Raw genomic sequence first — 23721 nt, 5'->3', positions numbered from 1 at the left:
TTGTGGCATCTGTGGCTTACCACAACAGCGTGACATTGATCAGACTTGTCACAGATGAGATTTTTTTTTCTTTGCATAGCAACTGGGATGTGTAATCTGCTCAGATTCTCAAGATGATGTGTGACCTCTGTCTGAATTTTGTTTGCCAAAGAAATACAAGTGGAATGAGGAGCCTGGGGCAACAAATTTTAAGGATTAATCACTTTAAGCTATTCCAGCTATTTAATGCTGGAATAGCTTAAAGTGCTTTTTGGTTTGTTTGTTTCCTGTTTAGTTATTAGCTTGTGTTCTTACTTTTTCAAAAACAGATTTGATTGTATGTGGAGGAAAGTTTTTTAAGGACCTGAAAGGGCAGTTGGTTTTAACTCTCTCTGTGCTAGAGCATGTCTGCTGGCCTAAAAGATAAGAGCCATCAAGGTTGTGGGAATTTCTATCTGCTTACACTAGAAGCAGATACTGGAAGCAGACTATCTGGTTAATTCTAGATAGTGCAGGAGTTAACATGAAGTATAAATATTGGTAAGTCAAGGGTCTTACAAGTGCTAAAGAGTTGTTTCATAGTGTTTATCAGCTTAGGGTGATTACAACCAGCTTCTGTATGTTTTCCTTTTACATTAATTGATTTAAATGGGATTTTTCTGAGGGGGATTCATCAAGTACTGCTACTCATTTGCCTCAACATATAACTTAGTTTATGAAACTTTCCTTTTTCCTTCCAGTTGGCCACCCAAGTGAAGTAGTTCCTTTCTTTTTTATGTTAAACTCTTATCAAGTAGAGGTTCTTTAGGCCTTTTCTGCTCTCTGGATCTTGCAAACAGTAGGAGAGTACCTATCACATCATCAGGAGAGATGGCCAACAGAAAGAGATGACCTAAGTTCAGCTGTAGAAGTCACAGCTGGTTTTAAATGGAATATTTTGTTTAGTCATAATTCTCAATTTGTTATTGGGAATACCTAATAAAATACCTTCATATTCAAATACCTAATAAGGTATTTGAAGGTCACAGTATCTTTTAACGGAGTACGAGTTAGGCTTCAGAGTATATTTGGATAGGATTTTCCAAGAAATGTAGCAAATGGTGATTACATTCAATTTCTGTATCACATCAATGTTATATTTAAATAGTTCAAGAGTCAGAATCTTCCTTCTGTAGAACTTTCAGTTTGTTTGTTTATGTAGCTGTAAAAGACTGTTCTAAATCTATTTTGTTTGTAGTCTGTATCGTGTTGTGTTCTATTGGTTGATGTTACACTTAATAGCCTGCTACTGTGGTGTACTCTATATGGGGCTACAAAAGCCAATGAAGGTATGATTGGAATTTGTACCAGGCTATGCTTAACGTCTGCATCTTTGTTTTTATGTATTGCAGGTAGGGATGACCAAAAAGCTGACTGCATCTTGTATTATGGTTTTGGAGATATATTCAGAATCAGCTCAATGGTAGTGATGGAAAACGTGGGGCAAGAGAAGCTGTACAGCATGGTGTCTTACTGCCAGAATATGAACAAGTAAGTTACTTTAGTTGCTTGGTTGCTTTGTTTTTAAATAGCATTCAGAGCAGCCTTTGTTGGGCTCGGACTAGGAATGAGCTTATATTGAAAGATTTATTTCATTCTATTGGAATTGCAAATCATACTTATTCTCCTGCTTTAACCAAGCTGTTTACAGAGTAGCTTTTAGTATTACTGAAAGCTAATTACTTCTCTTAGTATAACTGACAGAGAATACTGTGTTGCAGTATTTATCTTCTGGTTTTCCTAAGACGATTCTTCATGCTTGTTTTGAGATAAAAGCTTACCAGGATAATTTCTTTTTGCTACTTTCATGATTTGTAACACCCACATGTAAATTTGTGTTCTATAGCCCCTCTTTGCTCTTCTCTCAGGTGTCGCCGGGTGCTCATAGCCCGTCATTTTGATGAAGTATGGGATTCTGCAAATTGCAACAGGATGTGTGATAACTGCTGTAGAGAAAACTGTAAGTAATTTGTTTTTACGAGTAAAGGCAGAGAACATGGAAAAGGTTGGCTTAAAAAATAATCTAGTTTAGAGTGACTGTGAGCAACTTCTGTAAAGTATGCTTGCTCTATTGCCTGTTATCCAAGTGCAACTTCTGTTACGAATATCAGTTTTCATTGACTTTGTGTTGCCAGTTATGGTGTATTTAGCAGGATACATCTTAGTTCAGCTTTTTGCCTGAGATATCTTTCAGGCTCAGCAGTTCATCTGTTCCCAAAAGTGAATATGAGGGATGGGGGAGATTGGTTTGTGTCCTGTTTTGTTTAAGGGTTTTCTCTGGAATATGAAAGCTGCATTTCAAGGAGTTTTGCTCTTTCCATGTCAACCTGTTCACGCTTAGGCTCTGAGAAGGCACAGTTTGTACTTTTACAACTTGGCTGGTAAAATCTCTAGGGATTTCAATACTGCATGCTCATGAGTCCTGCCTTACCACAACTGTGCATGTGACAGTTGTGCACACTAATTTAGGATTTTGCTACGTGTCAGCCCTAATAGCACAGAGTTTGTTTGGAGCGTGCTTTCCCTTTGCAGGAAAGTTGGGTTTATAAGTGGGACCATATGGGCCAGACGTACAGGGAGTTTGGGAGAGGAGCTGAAACAAGTCCTGTAGCATGGTAAAAAAGGATGGCTTCAGTAGAATGCAGTTCTGGGACTTAAATTCTTTCATTGCTTTGCCAACAAGCATCCTGATCACTGTTGGGTAGCTAGCTTAAAATACACTGTTGTGGTGACCATGGCTGCTTCAACTGTCATTTTTGGTGCCCATCCAGAAAGCAATGAGTCTCTGAAAATGTGCAAAGTATCTGTTGTCATACTTACTAAGTGGGACCCATAGCTCAGACATAGGAAATGCCATATGAAGGCTAAGAAATCTTTGAGAAGTATGTTGAGAAAAAGTTATTCTTGGGCATCTCTAACTGAGACGCACAAAAACACCTTAAAATGTTTTGAATACCAGATGAATTTGTGTAAAATGTGGAAAATAGCATCTCTGTCTGTTGTGAAACATTTAGATCATGTAGTGATGAACACTTAAAAAAATAATTATTCATGATGAAGCTAATTTGTACAATTAATTAAATATATTTTTATCTCTCTTATTTTCTCTATAAGTACCTTGAGAGAAGAAATGCCTTGAGCATGTTCCTCAGGTTCTCTTTGCTCTCTAATCTTTCCATAATAAACATTATAGGTGACAAAAAGGAATCCAGTCACAGAATAATGTAATAGCTACTGTACAAATATTATGCTTTGTAAATACGTCTGTGAAATAATTTGTGGGGTTTTAATACAAACACCTGAAAATGCTTGCAAGATCAGAGTTTTAATAATGAAATAGAAATGTAAATGTACGTTTGACTAGAAAAAATCCTATGTGGACAGAGGAAAAGTTACAGCTCAGTTTGTTAAGTTACAGTTTAAAAACAGAACAAAGCACTGAAAGCATTGGCATTAAATGGGACATAGACACATGTATTTATAGATATATCTTTCTATATAGAAGTGCTTACATATATATGCATCTACTTTACATGTGGAAACTAACTATAAGTGATTTGCATTTTAAATATTACTGATTTTGTAGCACTTGAGAAAAAGGATATCACAGGATACTGCAGGGATCTGATCAAGATACTTGAGCAAGCAGAAAACATGAGCGAGAAGCTCACTCCACTGAAGTTAATTGATGCTTGGTCTGGAAAAGGTTTATCAAAACTCAGGGTGGCTGAAGTTACTCCACCAAAGCTCCCTCGAGAGGAACTGGAGAGAATTGTTGCCCATTTACTGCTGCAGCAGTATCTGAGGTATGAAGGTTATTACTTTCTTCTTTTACAACTAATAGTCATTTTTTCTCTATTGTCATGTTGCTTCTGTATAATATTAATGGATATGTTCTGTCATCTCCTTCAGAATCAGTTACTGTATTTAAAAAACAGAGGAGGTAACTGTATTTCTACTTGAATAAGTTAAAATAGAAGTTGTAGGAACACTTGAAACACTGCATCCTCTCTCAATTTTAAAAAGCTGGGAACTTCTGCAGTTATGTAAGGGGAACCTTTAGATCTGCAGGAAACTTTGTATTGGAGAAGTCTGCTATTTATACTGAGTCCTACTGACAGGCCATGGATAAGCAAAGCAAATGAGGTTACCCACGTAGAATTTATGATAGGACAGGCTGATTAATGTGGAAAGTGGTACTCAAATTCTAAGAAAGCATGGTGAAAATAACAGTGCTTCTATTTTAACCTAGTTTTATGTGAGGTATGTTTTGTCTTCTGATATCATTTTAGAAATATGCACAAAATCAAGTATTTAATCTCATTATTTATGATTGGTTTTTTTGTATTCTTTTACACAGCTACTTTTTATAGTCTGGAGAGAGTGAGCAGCTGCCTGATTATATTTCCTCTTTATTTTCCTCCATTTATTCCAAAAGACTGGGAGGGGTGTGTGTTTATATACGTAAAAAAAAAGTCCACAAACTAAACTATGTTAACCATTGACCAGATTAAGTTAAGTGACTATCTGCTTGGCTAGGTGAAGCAGAATCAAGCTGCTTTTGGAACATCAATCAGAAGAATTACCATATGTATCCTGTTTTTCCCCTGCATGCTCCATCCTGACTTGGTCCCCAACCTTCACCAATGAAACCGATTTAATTTACTCAGGGAAGACTTCAGCTTCACGGCATTTGCTACAATATCCTACCTGAAGATAGGACCAAAAGCGGGTCTGCTGAAAAATGAGGCACACATCATCACGATACAAGGGACAACAAACAAGAAAAGCGTTTACAGGGTATTTATATCTGTACTTTACATAGAGCTTATTCTAAGAGGTTGGCATCTGTTCAGTTTATTCAAAATAGCTCTCATCTCTTTCGCATGAGAACGCTAGAAAAGAAGAAAACTGATGTTAGAATTTTAATAGAGTTGTTTCTGACTTACAGAACAAACCATCTGAATCTTCGAATTCAGAAGGAAGCAGTGAAAATGCTCAGACTGTTTCGAAGACTAGCCAAGATTCAGCGATGAAGAAGTCACAGGAACGCAAGCGGCATAACTGTGGAACTAGCTTAAATGTGAAGAAGCCAAAGCTTCAGGCAGGTGGAGATGACCAACCCGTAGTTCTTGACTGAGTAACACAAACTGCATTGAGGATCTCATCATGTTTGCCTCTCCATGGACAGTCCAGTGTGTAAGCTCAGTTTGCATTTTAGTAATGGTGAATTTTTAAATTATTTAAGTTTAAAAAAAAAGGGAAACAAGTACCTTTAAAATCCTCAAATGTAGCAAAAGTCTTCTGGTCAAGAGAAAAATGCTTGACATCAAAATAATGGGTGCATATCTTACAATACAGCAATGACTATAATATGTAATTATCATGTTGCCTTTTCTAACTCTTTTGAAAATGTAGTTTATAACAACTACCCCAGTAAATGTCGCAGAATCACACACGTTGGAGGGGGACTTCCAGATTGTCCAATGCCACCTCACTGCTCAAATTCAGTTCTCTGAGAACAGTGTGCTCTGGGCTATGTCTTGCTCAGTTCTTTTTCTCCCCAAGGATGGAGGTATCACAACTGTTCTCAGCACTTGTTCTGGTGTTTTACCAGCTCACAACAACAACAACAAAGTAAAATAAAGGAAATTCCTTAGAGCTTTTATTTCCTGTTGCAACTTGTCTCTTGCTTCATGTCTTACCTCTTACTGTGCTCAAGCTGGGCCCTATTGCTGCTGTGCTCTTCCATGAGGTAGTTAAAGGCCATGGCAAGATAACAATGCCACCCCATCCATCCTTCTGTCCAATTATCTCAGCTTCTCCTCTCCAAACCACTAGAAAGCTTGGAAGCAGTTAACCAGACTCAGTATTGTGTGTATCTGTTTCTTTTACAGGGAAGTCTAAAAATGAACCCAGAACCAGCAATAGCTGGTTTGAAAACGCAACATCCAGCTGAACTTCTAGTTCAGAGCCATTTCTTTATAAAGCTGGTCATAACACTTGCAACATCTTTCTTACTAAATAAACTCCATCCTTAAATTGTTATCAGCTGAAGCTTTGCCACCTGCTTAGTAAAATTAGCTGAAAATAAAGATGGCTGCAGTTTCCTAACAAGTGATTTAAATCTGTTTCACCAAAGCCTGAGAGAGGAGCTGCTGTTCAACACATAACATTTTTGCATACTAATATTTACATCTGACTCATTATGATAAATTTTGGAAAGGTTCATTGTCATGCAGTAAGTGAAGATGAGGAAAGTGATACTCTTTTCCCAAACAAGGAGCAAAACCTGTAGCTTAGCATTGACTCACACACAACAGGAAATAGCTCTTGAAGGAAAAAAAAAAAAAGCTGATGCTTCTTAGCAAGCGTGAAGAGCTTCAATTCTTTCTGCAATGGTGAGCTTACTACAAGCTTCCTTTCCATTTCTACTTTCCTCTATATCCCGAACAATGTGTGTTTATAATCTGAGTTTGATTACTTCAAGTGTGTTAGTATTGTTTTATTTGCTTAACCCTACCTTCTTTGTTATATAATTGAGTGCCAGGGAGCCTTTTTTCTTTTTGAGCCTCATTTCACTGTAACATGGGAATACAGTGACCTGTACCCCCCTCCTGGCTCAACTGTGGCATTCTGTTATGGGTCACGCTCTCTCCTCAGCAATCCCAGTGGACTGGAGGAAATCTTTAGCTACAACACCGTTTTGCTTCCCTTGCAGAGGGGCTCTAGATACCAAAAGAATGTACGTGTTTCTACTACACAGTTAAACAGAGGAAAAGTTGGCTTCCTTAGATGCACACATACACCAGTATGGCAGTATAGGCAACTGCCCTACTATAGGGGGAAAGAGACAGCTACTACTGGCTGCAAGAGCTAGCGAGCACACAGGAGTTTCAGTGTTTGATCTGCTATGTTTTCATAAGTGCTCAGATGTGTATCAGCTCAAAATTTCACACACACAAGAATACCCCAGATTATTTGTATACACAAAGCTCTTCACCTTTATTTTTCTGGTAGGATTTCGTGACTGAAGCTTAGAGTTCTCATGCATCAATTAATTGAAAGCTTGGCCAAAAATGGAATTAATTAAACAAACAATCATTCTCTTCAAAATAATTAGAGTGGTTTTCTGAGAGAAGTCCCATTACATAGTGCCAACTTTGTACAACAAAGTGCTCCTAGTTTAACCCTAAATATTAACTCCCAACTGCAGATCAAAACCAAAATCAAGTATGAAACAATTTGTGTCCATGAATGCTGCATAGAATACAAAGACAACATTAAGGAATAGCTTAAACAGCTGGACTTTATCACCTAGAAAATGAGGCAATGAATTATTACTAATAACAAAAAAATTAACTTGATTGAAGCAAACCTGTACATATGTATCATGATTATTACTGTATATCTTACATAACTAAACATACATCCAGGTAGCTTGTTATAAGATTTACATTTAAAAAAATAATTTAAATAAAATTTAAATCTTAAGCCCCCTTTTGCAACTTAATAGCATGTTTGTCATTAGCTACCAAAAGTCAAACTGGAATTTCTTACCTCCAAAAATTCCTTCCTGGAACCAATATGCATGACAGTAAGTAGGGGGAGGGCAGAAAGGGAAAAGGACATAAAAACTCCTGAATGATTTCTTTATCTGGCTGCAGTAGTTGAATGTTTGAATCCCATCAGCATAATAGAAATCACACAACATTTTAAGGAAAAAAAAAAAAAAAAACCATGAAAACATGCAGCAAAACAATCAGTACTGAGACTGTGACACTTCCATACTAGCTTTGTGGCTATGACTGTACCTCTGGAGCGATGCTTTCCAGCATTCAGAATGGCACCCAGTACCATCTACCAAATGAGTTGAGTCCAGCAGTCTGCTCCACAGGATCCTGGTAAGATCTCTGCAGGTGACAGCCACCAGTGGTGTTGTGTCAGCCCTTCCTTGGAGCGGCTTCACACTGCTCATGTTGAAAATCACACAGGATGCGCAACATTGCAGCTTTACCACAATACCTGAGTTGACAGTTTTTATAAAAAAGCTCCAATACACTTCACCCTAGCTCTCAAAGTTTTTGTGTTCTGTATTTAGCTGAGTAGAAAATGATTTTCCTTTAGAAATTAAGTTATGAAAAAAAGAAAACGAACATGAAGCACCCCAGTTTGTTCTGTATTTGCAAACTGCATTGCAGATGGCGAGAGCTTTAAGTGCCAGCTTGAAAGAGATGGTGCTGGTAACCTGGAATAGGAGACTTAGAACCTGAGGCAAGTACTTGAAGGTATTAACAGACAGATGCGAGTGGAATGGATGGCAAAACATTACAAGGTTCTTTCCCTAGTAGGGAGGCACTAGATTTAAAATGTATTATGTAGAGCTTTATTTACAACAGTGAAGACTACCCTGTGTTCAGCTGAATGCGGCGCTATCTTAACAGCATAGTGAAGCCTGCTTTTTAGGAGTGCAATAGCCCTGATCTTATATTCTCATCTAGTCTAGATCAAATCACGGTTAATATTAATCAACTTGCTTTTGCCACTGCATTTCTACATAGATTAACCTCATTTGCCTTTCATTAATTTGACAACATCAACTCAAAAACGTAAAGAAGGAATTGCACTTATCCCTGCTTCTGATAACTCCCAGGAGGCACGTTTCATAAGACATTAGTCAGTATTAAAACAGTATACAAAATAGAAATCGGTTTTCATTCAATCAAAATAGTCTTCTATATCAATATCTGGATTCAGGAGATCTTCACCATAGGCTGAAAGGTCCATCTGATTTAAAATCAAGTTTTCAAAGGTTTCTTCCAGGTCTGTTTCACCGATCAGCACGGCTCCCATCATTCGTCCGTTCTGCATCACCACTTTAACGTACTCTTGTCCCTTGGTACATCTCAGCATTAGTTCATGGTCTAAACCCAAGCCTTGAGCATTAAATTTTCCCAAAACCACCACCTAGCAGACGGAAAAAGAAAAACCACTTGTAAGAACATTGCAGTGGCTTTTAGTGTTTTCACTGATACCATTTCTGTGCTTCAAAAGACCGATGTAAAGGGGGATTTGCCCCTAGAGTAAAAAGAAAATCCGCCTTCCTTTAGCTCTGGGAGCCACAATATAATTAAAAACCTTCACCTTGAAATATTACACACTAGAACCAGTAATGAGCCAATTCCCATGCTGAATTGTATTGAATTTCTTCACGAACAGAATCTTAATGAAATAAAACTGATACCTTTGTCCTTTTCAGTTTCAGCATTCAGTCAGCATGAACAGAGAAAATCTACACTAATTACGCAGAGAACACTGTTTCATCAATATTAAAGCATCCGTTCAGCGCTGGCAATTGAAGATAAACAAGCAGTGTGTGTGTTACTCACTGGTTTAAAACTGATAAGAGTATATTTACCTTGTAATTGAAAAATTTTGTTACATGAGCAAACAATTCAAAGCTGAAATCCAGATCAATAGACTCCCCTAAAGCATCGGCTGCCATGCATTTTGCTGCATACCAGCCCATCTGCCTAGCTTGAGTCCACAGTCTCATCTGAAAAGAAAACAAAAAGGTACACGATACGTGTCAGTGTGCAATGAAAGCATACTACATATTTTCATCAGTCAGAAGGATGAACAACTTGGCTTCCAGCCACGTAGATAAAGTTATCTGTTATCAGCATGCCCAGGATTATCTAACTCAATAGTTTCCTGTTCAATTCCACTTTTCCTCACATCCGTATAGCTGTGTATTTTACTCTGTAGATTAGATTACTACTGAGCACACAACTGTATCATTTGTTTTACCTGATGCCACACCGGGCTGGGTTCCCACGCCGCCGTGCAGATATCCCCAGCTGCATATATATCTGGCAGGGACGTGTGCATGTGTTTATCTACTTTAAGACCTCCATCTTCACCTAGAGCAAACTAAGGATTTGCACAGATCAGCACAGAAGAAAACAACACAGTAATTTTAACAGAGTAATTTACCTTTATCTATGTTTAGTGGTCACCTCATTTGCTACTTTTAAATTTCTGCTTAATCATCTGAAGATGTAAAATATGGATTAATACTCAGCAAGATGCTCTTCTGCATTCCATTTAACAGAGACAAGGTATTTCAGTGTAAACAGTTTACAGCTATTCATTCTCTTGTCTAATCTGACTCAATTAGATAAGACTGATTAAAAGGCAGGAGCACGTTCAAACATCACAATCTTAAGGCACCTTTGTTTTTAATGGAATAAACCAGAACAGATTTCCCTGAAAAGTGTCAGAACAAAGTATTTTTTGCAATCCCTTACATGTAAAGAATTACTTCGCCATATTATAACGCAACCCAATCCCCTACAGAATTTCTCCTGAATCTTGTCAAACCCTTCAAATAAGCCAAAACAAAATTAATGTACAAAAGTAGAATCTCCTACCAATCTGCACTTTCCTCTAAGTTTAAGAACAGATCAGTACTGCATTTCACAATTCAACGTACCAGCTTTATTTTGAAATGCTGTACAATGTTTCACCGCATAAACCATTTGAAAGAGCTTATCTTCCCCTACTGATAAAAAAAAAAACACACCAAAACCAAACAGCTCAAACTTTGAAGTAAATCAGCGTACTTACATTATTGCTATCAAGAAATGGTTTCACATTTGGCACAACTCCAGTTGCACTGACAATGAAATTGCATCCATACATTTTTCCATTAGTTAATTCCACATATACAGGCCACAGCACTGAAAAAGGGGAAAATTTTGCCCTGAGAATATAACCAACATAAGTTATTTTAATCATGTCTTATAAGATGTGAAATCAAAAGAAAAATAATTTGAGCTATTAGGTTGATTAGGTAGGAAAAAGTATTTTCAAAATACAGACATTACCCATGAAATTTCTTCATTTCATTCAGAAATTGAGATTTGGAGCTCAGCTCCCAGTCCCACTGTCAGCTTTCTCTGGATTCTCCTGAATCAAATCCCTTCTTTATTGAACCACCAAAGGAGTAAATATTCTGCACACAATATTTAGGTGACTTTGTGGAAACAAAGTCTGATTCATAGCATTTTGTAATTTAAACATATCCCATAAATCCTCATCTCCTACAAACAGGGGTGTTCAAGGCCAGGCTGGACGGGGCTTTGAGCAACCTGATCTAGAGGGAGGTGTCCCTGCCTATGGGGGGTGTTGGAACCAGATGATCTTAAAGGTCCCTTCCAACCCAAACCATTCTATGAAAACTTCTAGAACTCCATTTAATTGTTTTTTCAAGTCTGCGTTTTCTTTAAAACAAAGCCATCAAGCTCAAACATGCTCCAACGTGACTTCAGCACATTTTTCTAATCGGCACTGGCACTTGCTTTTTTTGTCACACTTACCTTCATCTGGTTCTACATTCTTCCCCTCCTTAGGAAAAGCCAAAGAAGTCTGTTGCAGTTGTATAAATTCTTGCTGTGAGTGGATTTTCTTTACTTCACACAGTATTTCAATATGTATTTTATGAGAAAACTGAAGAAAGATTGTCAAAACATTAAATCAACAATATTATAGCAAATATTTTCATCTAAATTGAGGCATTACTAAACAGAAAAAAAGAATTCCCATATATCCCATCCTAACACCTAGCATATTAGCCAGCTTCCCACACTCTGATTTTTGGCATGGATCTAACTGTAGCAAACAGCAACTTATCTTTTCTGTCTTTCAGGAATTCAAGTCCTCCTGTTTTCTATAATAAATTAAATTATGATAAAGATTATAACCCTATACCTCTGTACAAGTTACGCTATTCTATTTTTCACATACTAAGATATACTGAAGGCAGCTAGAAGTAAGAGAGCAGGAGTACCACTGCTTCTGTTTAATGCTTGGATTGACAACAGTTCTGAAGAGATGGACAAACCAACATTTATGTTTCAATCTGAAGAGGAAATTGATGAAACCACACCAGTGGATCTGATTTGCCACTTCCCTCTTGAAAAAGAAAACGACTAACATGTTTTTCTGTGTAATTCTGATAAGAGAACCAGTTCTAGCACATTTTATTTTTCTTGTTCTAATAATCCTAGAAGTTACATTTCATCATCATAAATTCTGTAATGCTTACCACTACAAAACAACAACTGAACAAATGCAAGCAAGATCACGAACTTACCTCTTTGGTTCCTTTCAGCTGTAAGCCTTCATGCCAGTCGGGGCCCAAGGCGCTGCCCAGTTTGTCAGATGCTGCTGTGGGCCTTTCTTTTTTCTCACTTCCTGGAGACAAAGAGATAGAGAATATCAGATTTAGCATACACACTTTTCTGCCTGCAGAATTCAGAACAAGGATTATGAATAAGAGGCATACAATCTGGTTGCAAAACTTGGTGACAGAAACATGAAACAAACAAGGTAAGGAGAAGTCCCAAACATAATTAATTTGCAGACATCAGACCTCCCAAACATACTTTTAACACCTTTCAGTGTTATACCTCACTCACCTCTGAAACAACCATGCTACTGCTAGGCGTTGGCATGGGGCTTTAAGAGCTAGCCAGGCTCCAACTTACAAGCTTGTAATAGTAAATTGTACTTACAGCCTGCTAAATTAACTGTAGGGCTATTTTTAATATTAAATGCTGCTGCAGTGCTAGGGGACTGAAACACAATACCTTCCATTGTATACTTGGTTCTTTTACATTCAATTGGAGTCTCTTGTTTTTCAGCAGTCAGTTTTGGAATAAGGAATTCAGCTGCTCCTGCATCAAAAAAAGTGTTCCCAATGGCTTTGTCTTTGATGGCCCAGATTACTTCGCAGCCTTCAATTTCATACCTGTGGGCATTTGAACAATGGATAAAACTACAGACTACCCAAAAAAGGATCTATGACTCTCAGCAACACAACAAGAATTCCGCAAGGTTTTATTCCAGAAGCTAGAAATAAGGAACACAAGACTTCTAAGCCTATCAAATCCAATACAGCCTCTAAATATTTACATAAGGAAACCATAAGAAAAAAACAAAACACCTTTCTGCTAGTACTTTCTCATGACTACAACCTCAACTGTTGTCAGGGCAGGAGGGAAAGGTAGATCAAGTCTGTAATAACAACGCTTAGCATTTCCTGTTCCTCACAATGAAAAAAACAGTCATTTTGTGCAGACTGCCCACTGCTGACAACTGGGTCTCATCCATCAGAGATGCTGAGAGATGGAACATGGACTGGAATACAGAGGACAATTTACAGAACCATAGCATCATCTAGGTTGGAAAAGACCTTCAAGATCATCGAGTCCAACCAGCATCAAGTTAGTATCTGTCCAGTGGAAAAAACAGTTCCCTACAATGCAAAGCAAGACTACATAATTGTATAATAGAAATGGTTCTGCAATCTATCAGACTGTGTGACCACACAAACCAGTATCTTCCCTGTGACAAAAGCCACATCAGACAGTTCAGAAGCTCTATCAACTTCAATCAGACTGGCAGCAAGAAAAGCTGTTTCTCTGTTACATCTTACATCTCTAGGAGTTCAGAAAGTTTTATAACTTAAATATTGCTGTTAATAGCCTAAACAGCAAACTGCTGGTGCCAAGTTAGAAAAAATGCTGTATATTCTTGATATCTGTATGTCAAAGCTTCTTTTAAAGCTTTCTGAATTTTAGGTGACAATACACTCCACTATATGGTGAAAAAACCATTCTTAAACAATTTTTCTAAATGCCTTACAAGCTATAATTGTATAAGTCAACCTTCTTCCAAACTCATGCACACTAGATTGAACATCAAACTGTTACAGATTTTATTTGCATATGTAGATTTATAACTCGGTAGTTTACTTACACTAATTCAAGTGCAATCCCACCATTTCCTACCACTACTATTCTCTCAGCTCGAGCCAAATTCCTCTGGAAAGCCTGTGTCAGAAAAGAAAACAATTGAATGAATACTGATAAAATATATCCTTGCCACTATTTTCTTTTTTCTTGGTGGTTTTAGTTTCATTTTCTCCAACTACTGATACATGTTTACTTATGCTAAGAACCTGTTAGAGAGGCCAATGAAACCTATGAAGTTCTATCACATTATGGGAAGAAATTATTTCTGCAGCCTTGTAAGTCTCCAGTTGAGCCAGGAGAATGTTAAGTAATTACATTTAAGCCAAATTGACAGAACTCAGGATAGAATCCATAAAAATTTTAATGTCTAAGAGACCATTAGCATTGCATTGTCTATTAATCAAATTTTATCATACTTTGTATAATTTTCACGGTAATTTTCACAGCATTAAAAGAGCAAAGATACAGACATATGGGAAAGTAAGAATTCCTGATTAGAATTAGGGAATAAAATAAATGATTTGTAGAAAATCTGAGAAGTGATTTTATTTGCCCCCAAAAACTTTTAGAAAGAAACACATCTCCAAATCCAATCTTAATGGTGAGAGCAATAAAAGAAACACAAGCCAATACAGCTTCTATTTTTAGTTCTCCTTCATTTTGTAACCTCAGATAAAGTTCTAATATCCAAAACAAACAATACCACACAAAAAACATCTTGTAGTCCACAGTCTAGACTACAGTAGTAATTCTCTTCTGTACAACCAGACCAAGTCCATCCTCAGTCGCCTTCCAGTAAGAAGCAGCCCTTCATACAACACGCTGGATGCACCTTTTCAGGGGAGTTTCTACTGATGCCTACTTCCCATCTGCATTTTCAGGTTGGCTTCTGCCCAGAGGGCACAAGAACACCATTAATTCTGGACTCCCATGTTAGAAACACCATCTATGACCCTCCCATAAACTCAATAAATTCAGAAACTTAATTATTTAATGTTTCTAAAGGCTCTTTCTCTGCTACTGAAAAATGTCCTGTTCAAGGACATAAAATAATAAACAGCATTTGATGTTTCTCCATTGCACTCTGCAGCCATTTTTAGCTATTTCCAGCAGAAAGACAAATGCATTACACATGTGTAAGGCCAAAGCGCATTTACCTGTGCGCTGTCAGTATCCCGAATCCCTAATACATACGGGTTTCCTTCAATTATTAATTTGGGTTTTGCTCCAGCACACAGGCAGAGTTTTTCATACATATATTCTCTCCCATCTTCAGTGAAAATTCTCTGTTAAAAATTAAGAGGGAAGAAAAATAATCAGAGACATCTGTAATAACACTGGCTTTTTTTTTGTTTTTCCTTGATGTCACAGTATTTTGCAGATATCAAAAGGCTGTAACTGGCTTCTTAAAAAAGAAGCAGCTTCCAATCTCTCATTATGTGCTATCTTGTTTGTGTTACAGTTACCACAGACTAACAAGTCTAAAGATGCGATATGGTATGACTGATGAAATAGAACAGGTACACTTAAGACACATGAAATATAAGTGCTACCTCTTGGTGGCACCCTGTACTCACCATCTGTGCTGAAAGAATCAGTTTTCTCTGAGTTGATGTCCCTCCACCCCAGTAAGAGATGTAGACCTATGCACTATTATATTAGCAATTGGAATCTCATTCATAAGATTTCTAGATAATAGTAAGATAGATGTAAGAGCAAAACACTTTTCAATCCAGATCTTTGGTTTTATAAGGGGACAAATAAGTAAGGCTTTATGACGCCAAAACATTTTCTTGTCTGTGATGATTTTTAATAGATGAATAATCACACACAGAATTGGAGACTAGCACCTAACTCTTCTATTTTTCCTAGCTTAAACAACTGCAGATTTGCATTAACTAGGTATTACCCTATAGAATAGAGTTTAGAAAGACTGCAGATTTAGTTCTTCGCTAAAGACAAAGGGTAGGCACTAAACAAGCTACACCACTCTGCAACAAACAATACTTAACATTTAACATTGTGACTTCAATGTTTCCCAAACTACAAGATAAATAGTTTACAGTGGTTTTACACAAAGGGAGGTTTTAAAGATTTTAGGATAACAAAGGAAAAAGATTCATCAAAATCCATATCCATGAAATACTGGCATCGACTTAAACTAAAAGCATACAACGATGAAGCTACAAGACAACAGTTTGGGTCGTAATATAAGCAGCGTTATAACGTAACTGAAATCACAGCTCTGCAACTCAAAATGAGCAAGAACAGTCTGAGATCTAAATGTGAATTTCTGATAATCATTGAATTAAAAAAAACTAAGCACATCAAGCTGACTTGGACAGTAAGTAGGAGCTGTATGTGCTGTGCATTGCTTATACTTGAAATGTTTTTCTTGTTAAAAAGAACAAAGGAAAGATGAGAATACTGGTTCTTTTGAGAATCAGTTTTTTTTACGCATCATAAAGTTGTTAAAACTTTGGTCCTTTGTAGGAACAAACAATAATTTCGGAATCAGAGAGACACAGTTAAAGGTTACAAAACTCTTCTGCCATCTACACTCATATACTGTATTGGTTTAATTGACTGTTTTCCCTCCTGTTCCAGCCAGGTATCCAATACCACAGATCCAAGGTATCAAGAATACAAATCAAAAGGACGTGGTCTGTTAATTTAGAAGTAAATTTTGATCTATAATCATTTAATAAGTAGCCGCAGTCTACTTGAACAACACTATAAATATTTCATTAAATGTAGGAGGTTGCAACGCTATAACGTGATGAAAAATATAGTGATAATAGCGAGGTGACAAAGTCCTTGGCTGCAGCAAATGATGACAAGCCCAAACGCAGCAGCCATAGATACAGAAACAAAGGAAAAGAGCTACTTACCTTTGGAAGGCCCCAGGTAAGCAAGATCTCCAGTGAGATACCCTTACCACCACTGCCAACACTTAAATGAGCTCTGGGAAGGGGTAGATCCTGGCTCCACCCCTTCCAATCACTCAGGTGCGCTGCATGCACCTGAGCTCCCCTGGGTTGGCCCTGCGCTCCCACCAGGGCTCAGTCACTGGTTCAGGCCATGACTTAGCATTTCCACTACAGAGATATTCCCTCGTAATTTTTGGTAAATTATATTTTAATAATAAGAATGTTCTTGAATAGAATTTCACGCCAAAATCATTCAATGGTTTCTTAGATCTATTTTTTTTTTAAACTTCAAAAAACATGTTTGAATTAAAAAGAGAAAACATTAACTTACATGCTCCTCACTTTTCAGTTGTTTTACAGCAGAGTGGATAACTTTAATATTGGGATATCGTTGTTCTAATAAAGAACTTGGTTGCTCTTCTACATCAAATTCCTCAAGTGTTTTTGAGACCTGGAAGAAGCAGAAAGATTTAAAAATACAAATAATCTATCCATTTTAATTTCTGAATTTGTAAAAAAAATGTATTAAGTAAATTTCTAATAAAGAAGTCACAATATAAAGCCCATATTGTCTTGAACCATGTTACTGTGTCACTGCCAAAAGTACTTGCTTATGTATAGAACCTTTTCATGCACGTCCTTGGCAAAGGGTCAAAGTAATACAGAGAATTGTAATTCTAAAGCTATTGACCCTGATGGATACACTAGCTGCTATAATGTTTTATTTCATATATATATTAGTAGTGTTAGCAACATTGTTTTTTTAATTTACTGGATGCGTTTCCAAGACCCTGCTGACCTGTCTGGTAAAACTCTGATAAAGTCACTCAATGATGTTACCTGCTCCCCCATGCAAGCATCTTTCTTAAGTATTCTGGGGGAAGAATGTTTTGTTCAAAATAGCACAGAAAATTATAGAAGCCCTTTTGTCTAGAATAAATGTTTTTCCCCTCTTAAAAAAAGTAAGTACCCAGTGACATTTTCTTCTAACATTTAACAATTCAAAAACCTCATGTTGCTGTTACTTGGTCCTTATGTCAGGAAAAATGCTTACTTTTGTCCAGCTTGTAAGCAAGATGTGTAAGATGAATGTTTATGCAAAACAGATTCAAGATCTCATCAGAGCACTTACTCAGCAGCATATATGTAGTCATTATCAGATATTTCAGAGAGTGGTGGAAAAAAAAAACAAAACTTGGGAGACACCCAAGTAAGTTATGTTGAACTGAGGTTTGTTCCAGAAGGAAACAGCTGCATAGGAACCTTCAGGCCTTCTACTTTATAGGGTACTCAAAAGTACTCAAACAATCTGGAGCACAGCTAGGAACGAGACACCTCTGCAATTCACAGAGAGGTTAAGGTACATATGTCCAGAACTTAGATGCTGCTGCCTTCAAACAGTGGTTAGTTATTCCCTTACTCTTCACTTGCCAAAACTTCTGCTGATGTGGATTACAGACTTTACATCTCTGCAATGCATAAATGTCTGTCCTGGATAACCATGACCCCCAGTGATGTAAAGTTCTGAAACTCAGAATCATAGAACAGTTTGGGTTGGAAGGGACCTTTAAGATCATCTAGTTCCAGCCTCCCTGCTATAGGCAGGGATGCGTCCCTCTGGGCCAGATTGCTCAAAGCCCCATCCAGCCTGGCATTGAACGCCTCCAGGGAAGGGGCATTCACAACCTCGCTGGGCAACCTGATCCAGTGTCTCACCACCCTCACAGTAAAGAACTTCTTCCTAATCTCTAGTCTAAATCTACCCTCTTCCAGTTTAAAGCCGTTTCCCCTCGTCCTGCCACTACATGCCCTTATAAAAAGTCCCCCCCAGCTTTCCTGTAGGCCCCCTTCAGGTACTGGAAGGCTTCTATCAGGTCTCCTCAGGGCCTTCTGTTCTCCAGGCTGAAGAAGCCCAGCTCTCTCAGCCTGTCCTCATAGAGGAGGTGCTCCCGCCCTCTGATCATCTTGGTGGCCCTCCTCTGGACCTGCTCCAACAGCTCCATGTCCTTCTTGTGTTGGGGTCTCCAGAACTGGATGCAGCATTCCAGGTGGAGTCTCACGAGAGCAGAGCAGAGGGGCAGAATCACCTCTCCTGACCTGCTGGTCACACTTCTCTTGATGCAGCCCAGGATATGGTTTGGCCTTCTGGGATGCAAGCACACACTGCTGGCTCATGTTGAACCTTTCATCAACCGACACTCCCAAATACTTCTCCTCAGGGCTGCTCTCAAGCTATTCTCTGCCCAACCTTATCTATGCTTGGGATTCATTAGTTGGGTGTTACTTTGCATTCTCACAGAGAGCCCTCAGTCTTTCAGCTACATTCTGAGCATCTCATCAGCTTCATAGAGAACAAAAAACAACAACTACAACAACAAAAGCACAAAAAAGCAAGAGATGCTAGTAGCCAGTTTCAGCTACTAAAACCAAAAACTTTTGTTTAAATCTCTTATGCCTTATTTTCTCCCTTCAGTAATTTGAATCTAAGCATTAATACACCAGGAAAACTGATTCTGAGACCTGCAAACCTAAAAGAAATAAAAAGGTTTTTTACTTGTCTTAAGATATACCTGTACTATGTACTGTGTTTCAGAAAAACAGTGATGAAAACAAATATCAAGCAGAAGGTCAGTTCCAGGTGTCTTAACTTTCCCCAGGAGGAAAAACCTAACTTCCTACGGGCTAGCTTAAGTGGCTTGCAGTTTTGCATCCTGAATTCTGTGTAATACAAGCCCAACTCTTTCCATGCCCTACAGTAAAATCTGTTCCCAAATGGTGGGAAAAAGAGCTGTGCCTTGCAAGATCTGAGTTCCTATGGTTAATGAACCTACAAGCCAGAAATCTGAACTCGAGTATGAAACTATTTTATTTTTAAAAATAGCAGCAAAGAAGTAATTGAATCACCAGCTTCTGGAGATGAAATTGAACACAGTTTCTCAGAAGGATATTCCTTTTCTGTTACATGTCAGAAGTCTGATTCTGCCTGAGATTCAAACATACTACTACTGTAAGAACAGTTGGGAATCTGAGATCCACTAGCAAGACTAAGTTTCTTAAATAATTTATTCCAAAGATACCATTTTGGAGCTTAAGATGGAGCATTCCCATTAGCAAAGCAGTGAAATAAAGCTTCAGCTTCAGTATTAAACACTTAAATCATGTAAGTACCCAATTAAATCTTTGCCCATTTACTACTATTGTGAATACATTCACTGACAACTTACTAATGATTATGATTCACTATAAAATAACACACAGTCATGATCACTTTCAAGATTAGACTCTAAAATTATCTGTACATGTACAGACTTCTGAAGAGGTCTCACCATAACAAAAATTAAATCTTTCTTACCTGTTTGAAATTGGTTACAGCTTTTATAACTGGAGAAGCTGTCACTAAAAAAATGTCTTCTGATGGGAAGTCCACGGCCAGCTTGTAAAGAAACAGAAAACACGATGAGCAAGTAGTCATCAGCAGAATTTGAATTATAAACAATGAAATCATTGGAGTAAAGTAATATGCATTTCTACGTTACTATATTACGTCAAACTGGATCAGGGAAATACCGTTTCAAGACTATGGAAGGATAACACAGGAAATAACTGAAATGAATCAAATTGGGAAACCCAAGATTTATTTCATACAACTGCAACAACTGCAAAAATGACTATTCAAAAGACTATTTTCACTGTATTCTAAAGGCCAGCTGCTGGATGACTCTGATCACACCATTTATGGAGATTCCCTGCATTTTTGTTACACTTTTTAACAGACTTCATCTTGGCAGAGGAAATACTGATTCCTACTGGTTATTTTTAATGTAATTTAGTAAACTGATGCGTGTTCAAGAAACATTTAGACGTTGTGTTGAGAGACATGGTTTAGTGAGGTTATATTGGTGGTAGATGAATGGTTGGACTGGATGATCTTGTAGGTCTTTTCCAACCTAGATAATTCTATGATTCTATGTTTCTAAACTCGTAAGTGGCTCATCATCTTCAGAATGCTGTTAAGCAATACAAGACTCTTACAGGCTGCAAGACACAGTGAAGAATTTCCACCTTAAGTACTGCATTGCTCAGCCACAGCAGAACCCGGGTTCCTTATCACCAGTATTCTACAGATGAACAGGATGGTTGTAAAAACCATCAGGAAGCATGTTCTCTGTTTTACGTGAGCAAATGAGCATTTATTACGGTACTTCAGATGGGAAGAATCTGAAGGTCAAAGTGTTGACAACTTTAAACCAACAACAGTTGCTGTTTTTTTGTTGCTGGTTTAAGGGAGGTCCACACAGCCATCCGTCCGGCATAAAATACAAATGCATTAATGAGGATATGTGGAAAACATCATGTAATCCACTCTTTATAGCATGACTCCCTAATACATATTTCATACCTATTGTAGCTGTATGTTTTATACTGACAGAAAAGAAGAGAGAATGGCTGACACATTCATGCAACAGAGCAGCACAACATGCCTCTGCAGCTGCTCCCAGCTGTGCCTAATAAAAAAGTCTCTGAAAAACTACAGAAAGCTGTGGAAAGCACGTGATCAGGTAATAACCATCAGATGTATTTAAGACCTTTTTACACCAACATCACATACTTTGTACCACTTACACAAGCTCTAAAGCTTATCCCTCTCCTTTTACTAAGACTGAGCGGTTGTTTGAAATTTTCATTAAGTCCTCTTGAGGTTGTTCCACTCCTTTATCTTTTAAACTACTAAAACTAGAAATCTGCCACATAAGATACTAAGTTTATCCAAACATATGGACATGGGAAAATCATGAGAAACCTGAAAGAAATCTTGCAACTAAATACGGAAGGTAGAAATTAGGTTGAGACATGAAACATTTCATGACAGGAAATAAATTTAACATTGGAAAAAAAAAAAAAGAAAAAAGACTTCTAAGGCATTCAGAGAGGCTGTTTGTTTTAAATGTACTTGAAAATTATGTGACTGTGCATTTTTTTTTTTTTTAAAGTTAGAGCTGAAGCAATGGTTGTTCCCAAAGAGCATCCTGAGAAACCTGAAGTACGTACTCAAAATGCAGTATGATAGACAAGGCGTTTATTCCAGGCAATTTTACCCTCAGTCTCAAGACTGAGAAAGACTGTATTCAGCATTGCTGTTTTATTATTTCATGCGTGCCAGCACCTACAGATGTAGAGCACAGCACAGAAATTCTTCCAGAACACACCAGGCCATTTTTGATGGGCTTGATAAATATACTAGTATGGGCATGAAGGTGCTGCTCTCTGAAAAGGCCCTTTCCATCCACGTACAGAAAAAAACTATATGTGAGGATGGAATTACATGTGGTACTCAGTGAGGACTTCTACTTACACTGACTCTTAACCCCTGCAGTACTGCCTGGAAGGAGATGGAGAGTATCCTAAAAGTCTGCATGAGAAAGCATCAGGGTTGCAGCTCTTTCACCGTCAGAGTGATGGAATACTGGAACAGGCTGCCCAGAGAGGTTGGGCAGCATACTTCTCTGGAGATATTCAAGACCTGCCTGGACAACTACCTGTGTGAGCTGCTGCAGGGAACTGCTTTAGCACGGGGTTGGACTGCATGATCTCTAGAGATTCCTGCCAACCCCTACAACTCTGTGATTCTGTGAATTAAAACATATGCTATTAGATTGCTAGTACTCACTCTGCGTTTCCTTTGCTGCTGGGAAATAGAATCACAAAATTGTAGAATGGCCTGGGTTGGAAGGGACCTCAAAGATCATCAAGTTCCAACTCCCTTCAGTGGGAAAAATGAGAAAAAGCAGCAAGTCTCCATGATCACAAAAGAATTTGATTGGGAAAAATGTATCAATGAAACAACGGCACTCGCTGTGAGATTTGGAAGAAAATGAAGCCCTACCTCTGGCATTAATGATGATGAAAACATTGTCAAGAAAACAATAACTTCTAGCTCCTTTTGAAGCAATCTTAAAGATCATAAGCGTTGATTGCGAAATGGGGCCACGGCAACTACACATAGTTCTATTTCAGGCAAACAGTCTCCTGGAGTGTTAAACACGGTCCCAAACCGCCTCTCGGCGCTGACAGCAGGGACCGCACGGACCGCCAGACGACTGGGGGGCGCGCATGCGCCTGGCGTGCAGCAGCCCCACGGCCCGTACCTTCTCGGCGCAGGTAACTCCGGCGATGCCTCCTCCCACCACCACAAAGCGGCTCCGCACGACGCCGGACGCAGCCGCCATTCTCTCGCCTCTTCCGAGCGTTCTAGCGAGAGAGGAAGGTGCTGCCTCTTCCTCATCGAGACGCGGAAGAAGGCGGTGGCGCTCCGCCTACGGTGCGCGGTGGCACCCAAATGTCCTCGGCTGGCGCAGCTCGGCCTCGGTTTCCTCTTCTGGTCAGGGTCTGGGGGACTTTGTTAGGGGGCTGTAAAGAGCAGATAGCAAGTAATTAAGATACAGACTGAAAAAAAAAAAAGAGAGAGATAAATAAATAAAAAAATAAATAAAGCCTTTCTTTGTTCTTTAGCCAGAAACCAGAAGGATGAAAATGTGAAACCTTGTTTTCAGCAGGCTTCTCTCCTACTCCCCCGCCCCCCGAGTTTTGAACACAATCCTGAAAGTATTATATAGATAATCATGTATTTTACTGCTGTACAAAGTGCATTTAGAAGGGAAGAAGCAGAAAGGGAAAACTAAGACAAAAAAAATTCTTAGATTTCTTAAAAAAAAAAAAAATTTATAAAGACACTGAGCCATCTTATTTGTAACCTTCAGAGGAACACACTAAAGCTGTTAGAGAACAGCTGGATGAGGATTGACCTGGCCAGGCTGAAGAGCTGGGTGGAGAGAAATCTGATGTGGTTCAACAAAGGCAAGTGCAGAGTCCTTCAACTAGGGTGGAATAACTTCATGCGTCAGTACACGTAAGGGCTGACCTGCTGGAAAGGGGCTGTGCAGAGAAGGACCTGG

At 38.4% G+C, this 23721-nt stretch overlaps 2 protein-coding genes across 5 annotated transcripts in view; one reads left to right on the top strand and one right to left on the bottom strand.

Annotated features, from left to right (window-relative positions):
- The window catches only part of RECQL (RecQ like helicase), a 22041-nt gene extending 12618 nt beyond the window's left edge, over positions 1 to 9423 (top strand). Inside the window, exons 11-16 of one of the 3 annotated variants that reach the window (XR_002436762.1) lie at positions 1371 to 1509; positions 1887 to 1978; positions 3605 to 3824; positions 4689 to 4818; positions 4970 to 5217; positions 9278 to 9423. Coding sequence is in view for 1 of the 3 variants with exons in the window: in XM_021391340.1 (XP_021247015.1) it covers positions 1371 to 1509; positions 1887 to 1978; positions 3605 to 3824; positions 4689 to 4818; positions 4970 to 5158 (770 nt within the window). In the remaining 2 variants the exon portion in view is untranslated. Of the gene's footprint in view, positions 1 to 1370; positions 1510 to 1886; positions 1979 to 3604; positions 3825 to 4557; positions 4819 to 4969; positions 5687 to 9277 lie in introns of those variants that run through there. The other 2 variants (XR_002436763.1, XM_021391340.1) reach the window with 2 other exon arrangements.
- PYROXD1 (pyridine nucleotide-disulphide oxidoreductase domain 1) lies at positions 6996 to 23721 on the bottom strand. 2 transcript variants are annotated; one of them, XM_021391356.1, is made up of 13 exons: positions 23572 to 23721; positions 22915 to 23176; positions 20121 to 20201; positions 17100 to 17219; positions 14996 to 15124; positions 13843 to 13916; positions 12672 to 12832; positions 12176 to 12276; positions 11400 to 11529; positions 10648 to 10760; positions 9829 to 9951; positions 9437 to 9574; positions 6996 to 8985 (listed from the first exon to the last, which is right to left on the bottom strand). In XM_021391356.1, the coding sequence occupies exons 2-13, from the start codon at positions 22993 to 22995 to the stop codon at positions 8737 to 8739; spliced, it is 1500 nt and encodes a 499-aa protein (XP_021247031.1). In that variant the 5' UTR covers positions 22996 to 23176; positions 23572 to 23721; the 3' UTR covers positions 6996 to 8736. The 2 variants fall into 2 exon arrangements, with proteins under 2 accessions (XP_021247031.1, XP_021247041.1); XM_021391366.1 differs by lacking the exons at positions 17100 to 17219; positions 20121 to 20201; positions 22915 to 23176; positions 23572 to 23721 and adding an exon at positions 16730 to 16889.

Source organism: Numida meleagris, chromosome 1, assembly GCF_002078875.1.
Source record: "Numida meleagris isolate 19003 breed g44 Domestic line chromosome 1, NumMel1.0, whole genome shotgun sequence".
NCBI classification, from domain to species: Eukaryota; Metazoa; Chordata; class Aves; order Galliformes; family Numididae; genus Numida; species Numida meleagris.
The sequence above is the reverse complement of the archived record's forward strand: the minus strand, read 5'-3'. Positions and strand labels throughout refer to the sequence as shown.

What these genes read in the sequence shown, in the direction of transcription:
- PYROXD1 (XM_021391356.1), bottom strand. Translation starts at nt 22,995, where the DNA reads ATGGCGGCTGCGTCCGGCGTCGTGCGGAGCCGCTTTGTGGTGGTGGGA. An exon ending in CTGTAACCAATTTCAAACAG is followed by an intron (nt 17,220 to 20,120) that starts GTAAGAAAGATT and finishes TGCTTCTTCCAG; the next exon opens with GTCTCAAAAACACTTGAGGA. An exon ending in GGGATTGCACTTGAATTAGT is followed by an intron (nt 12,833 to 13,842) that starts GTAAGTAAACTA and finishes AAATGCCCACAG; the next exon opens with GTATGAAATTGAAGGCTGCG.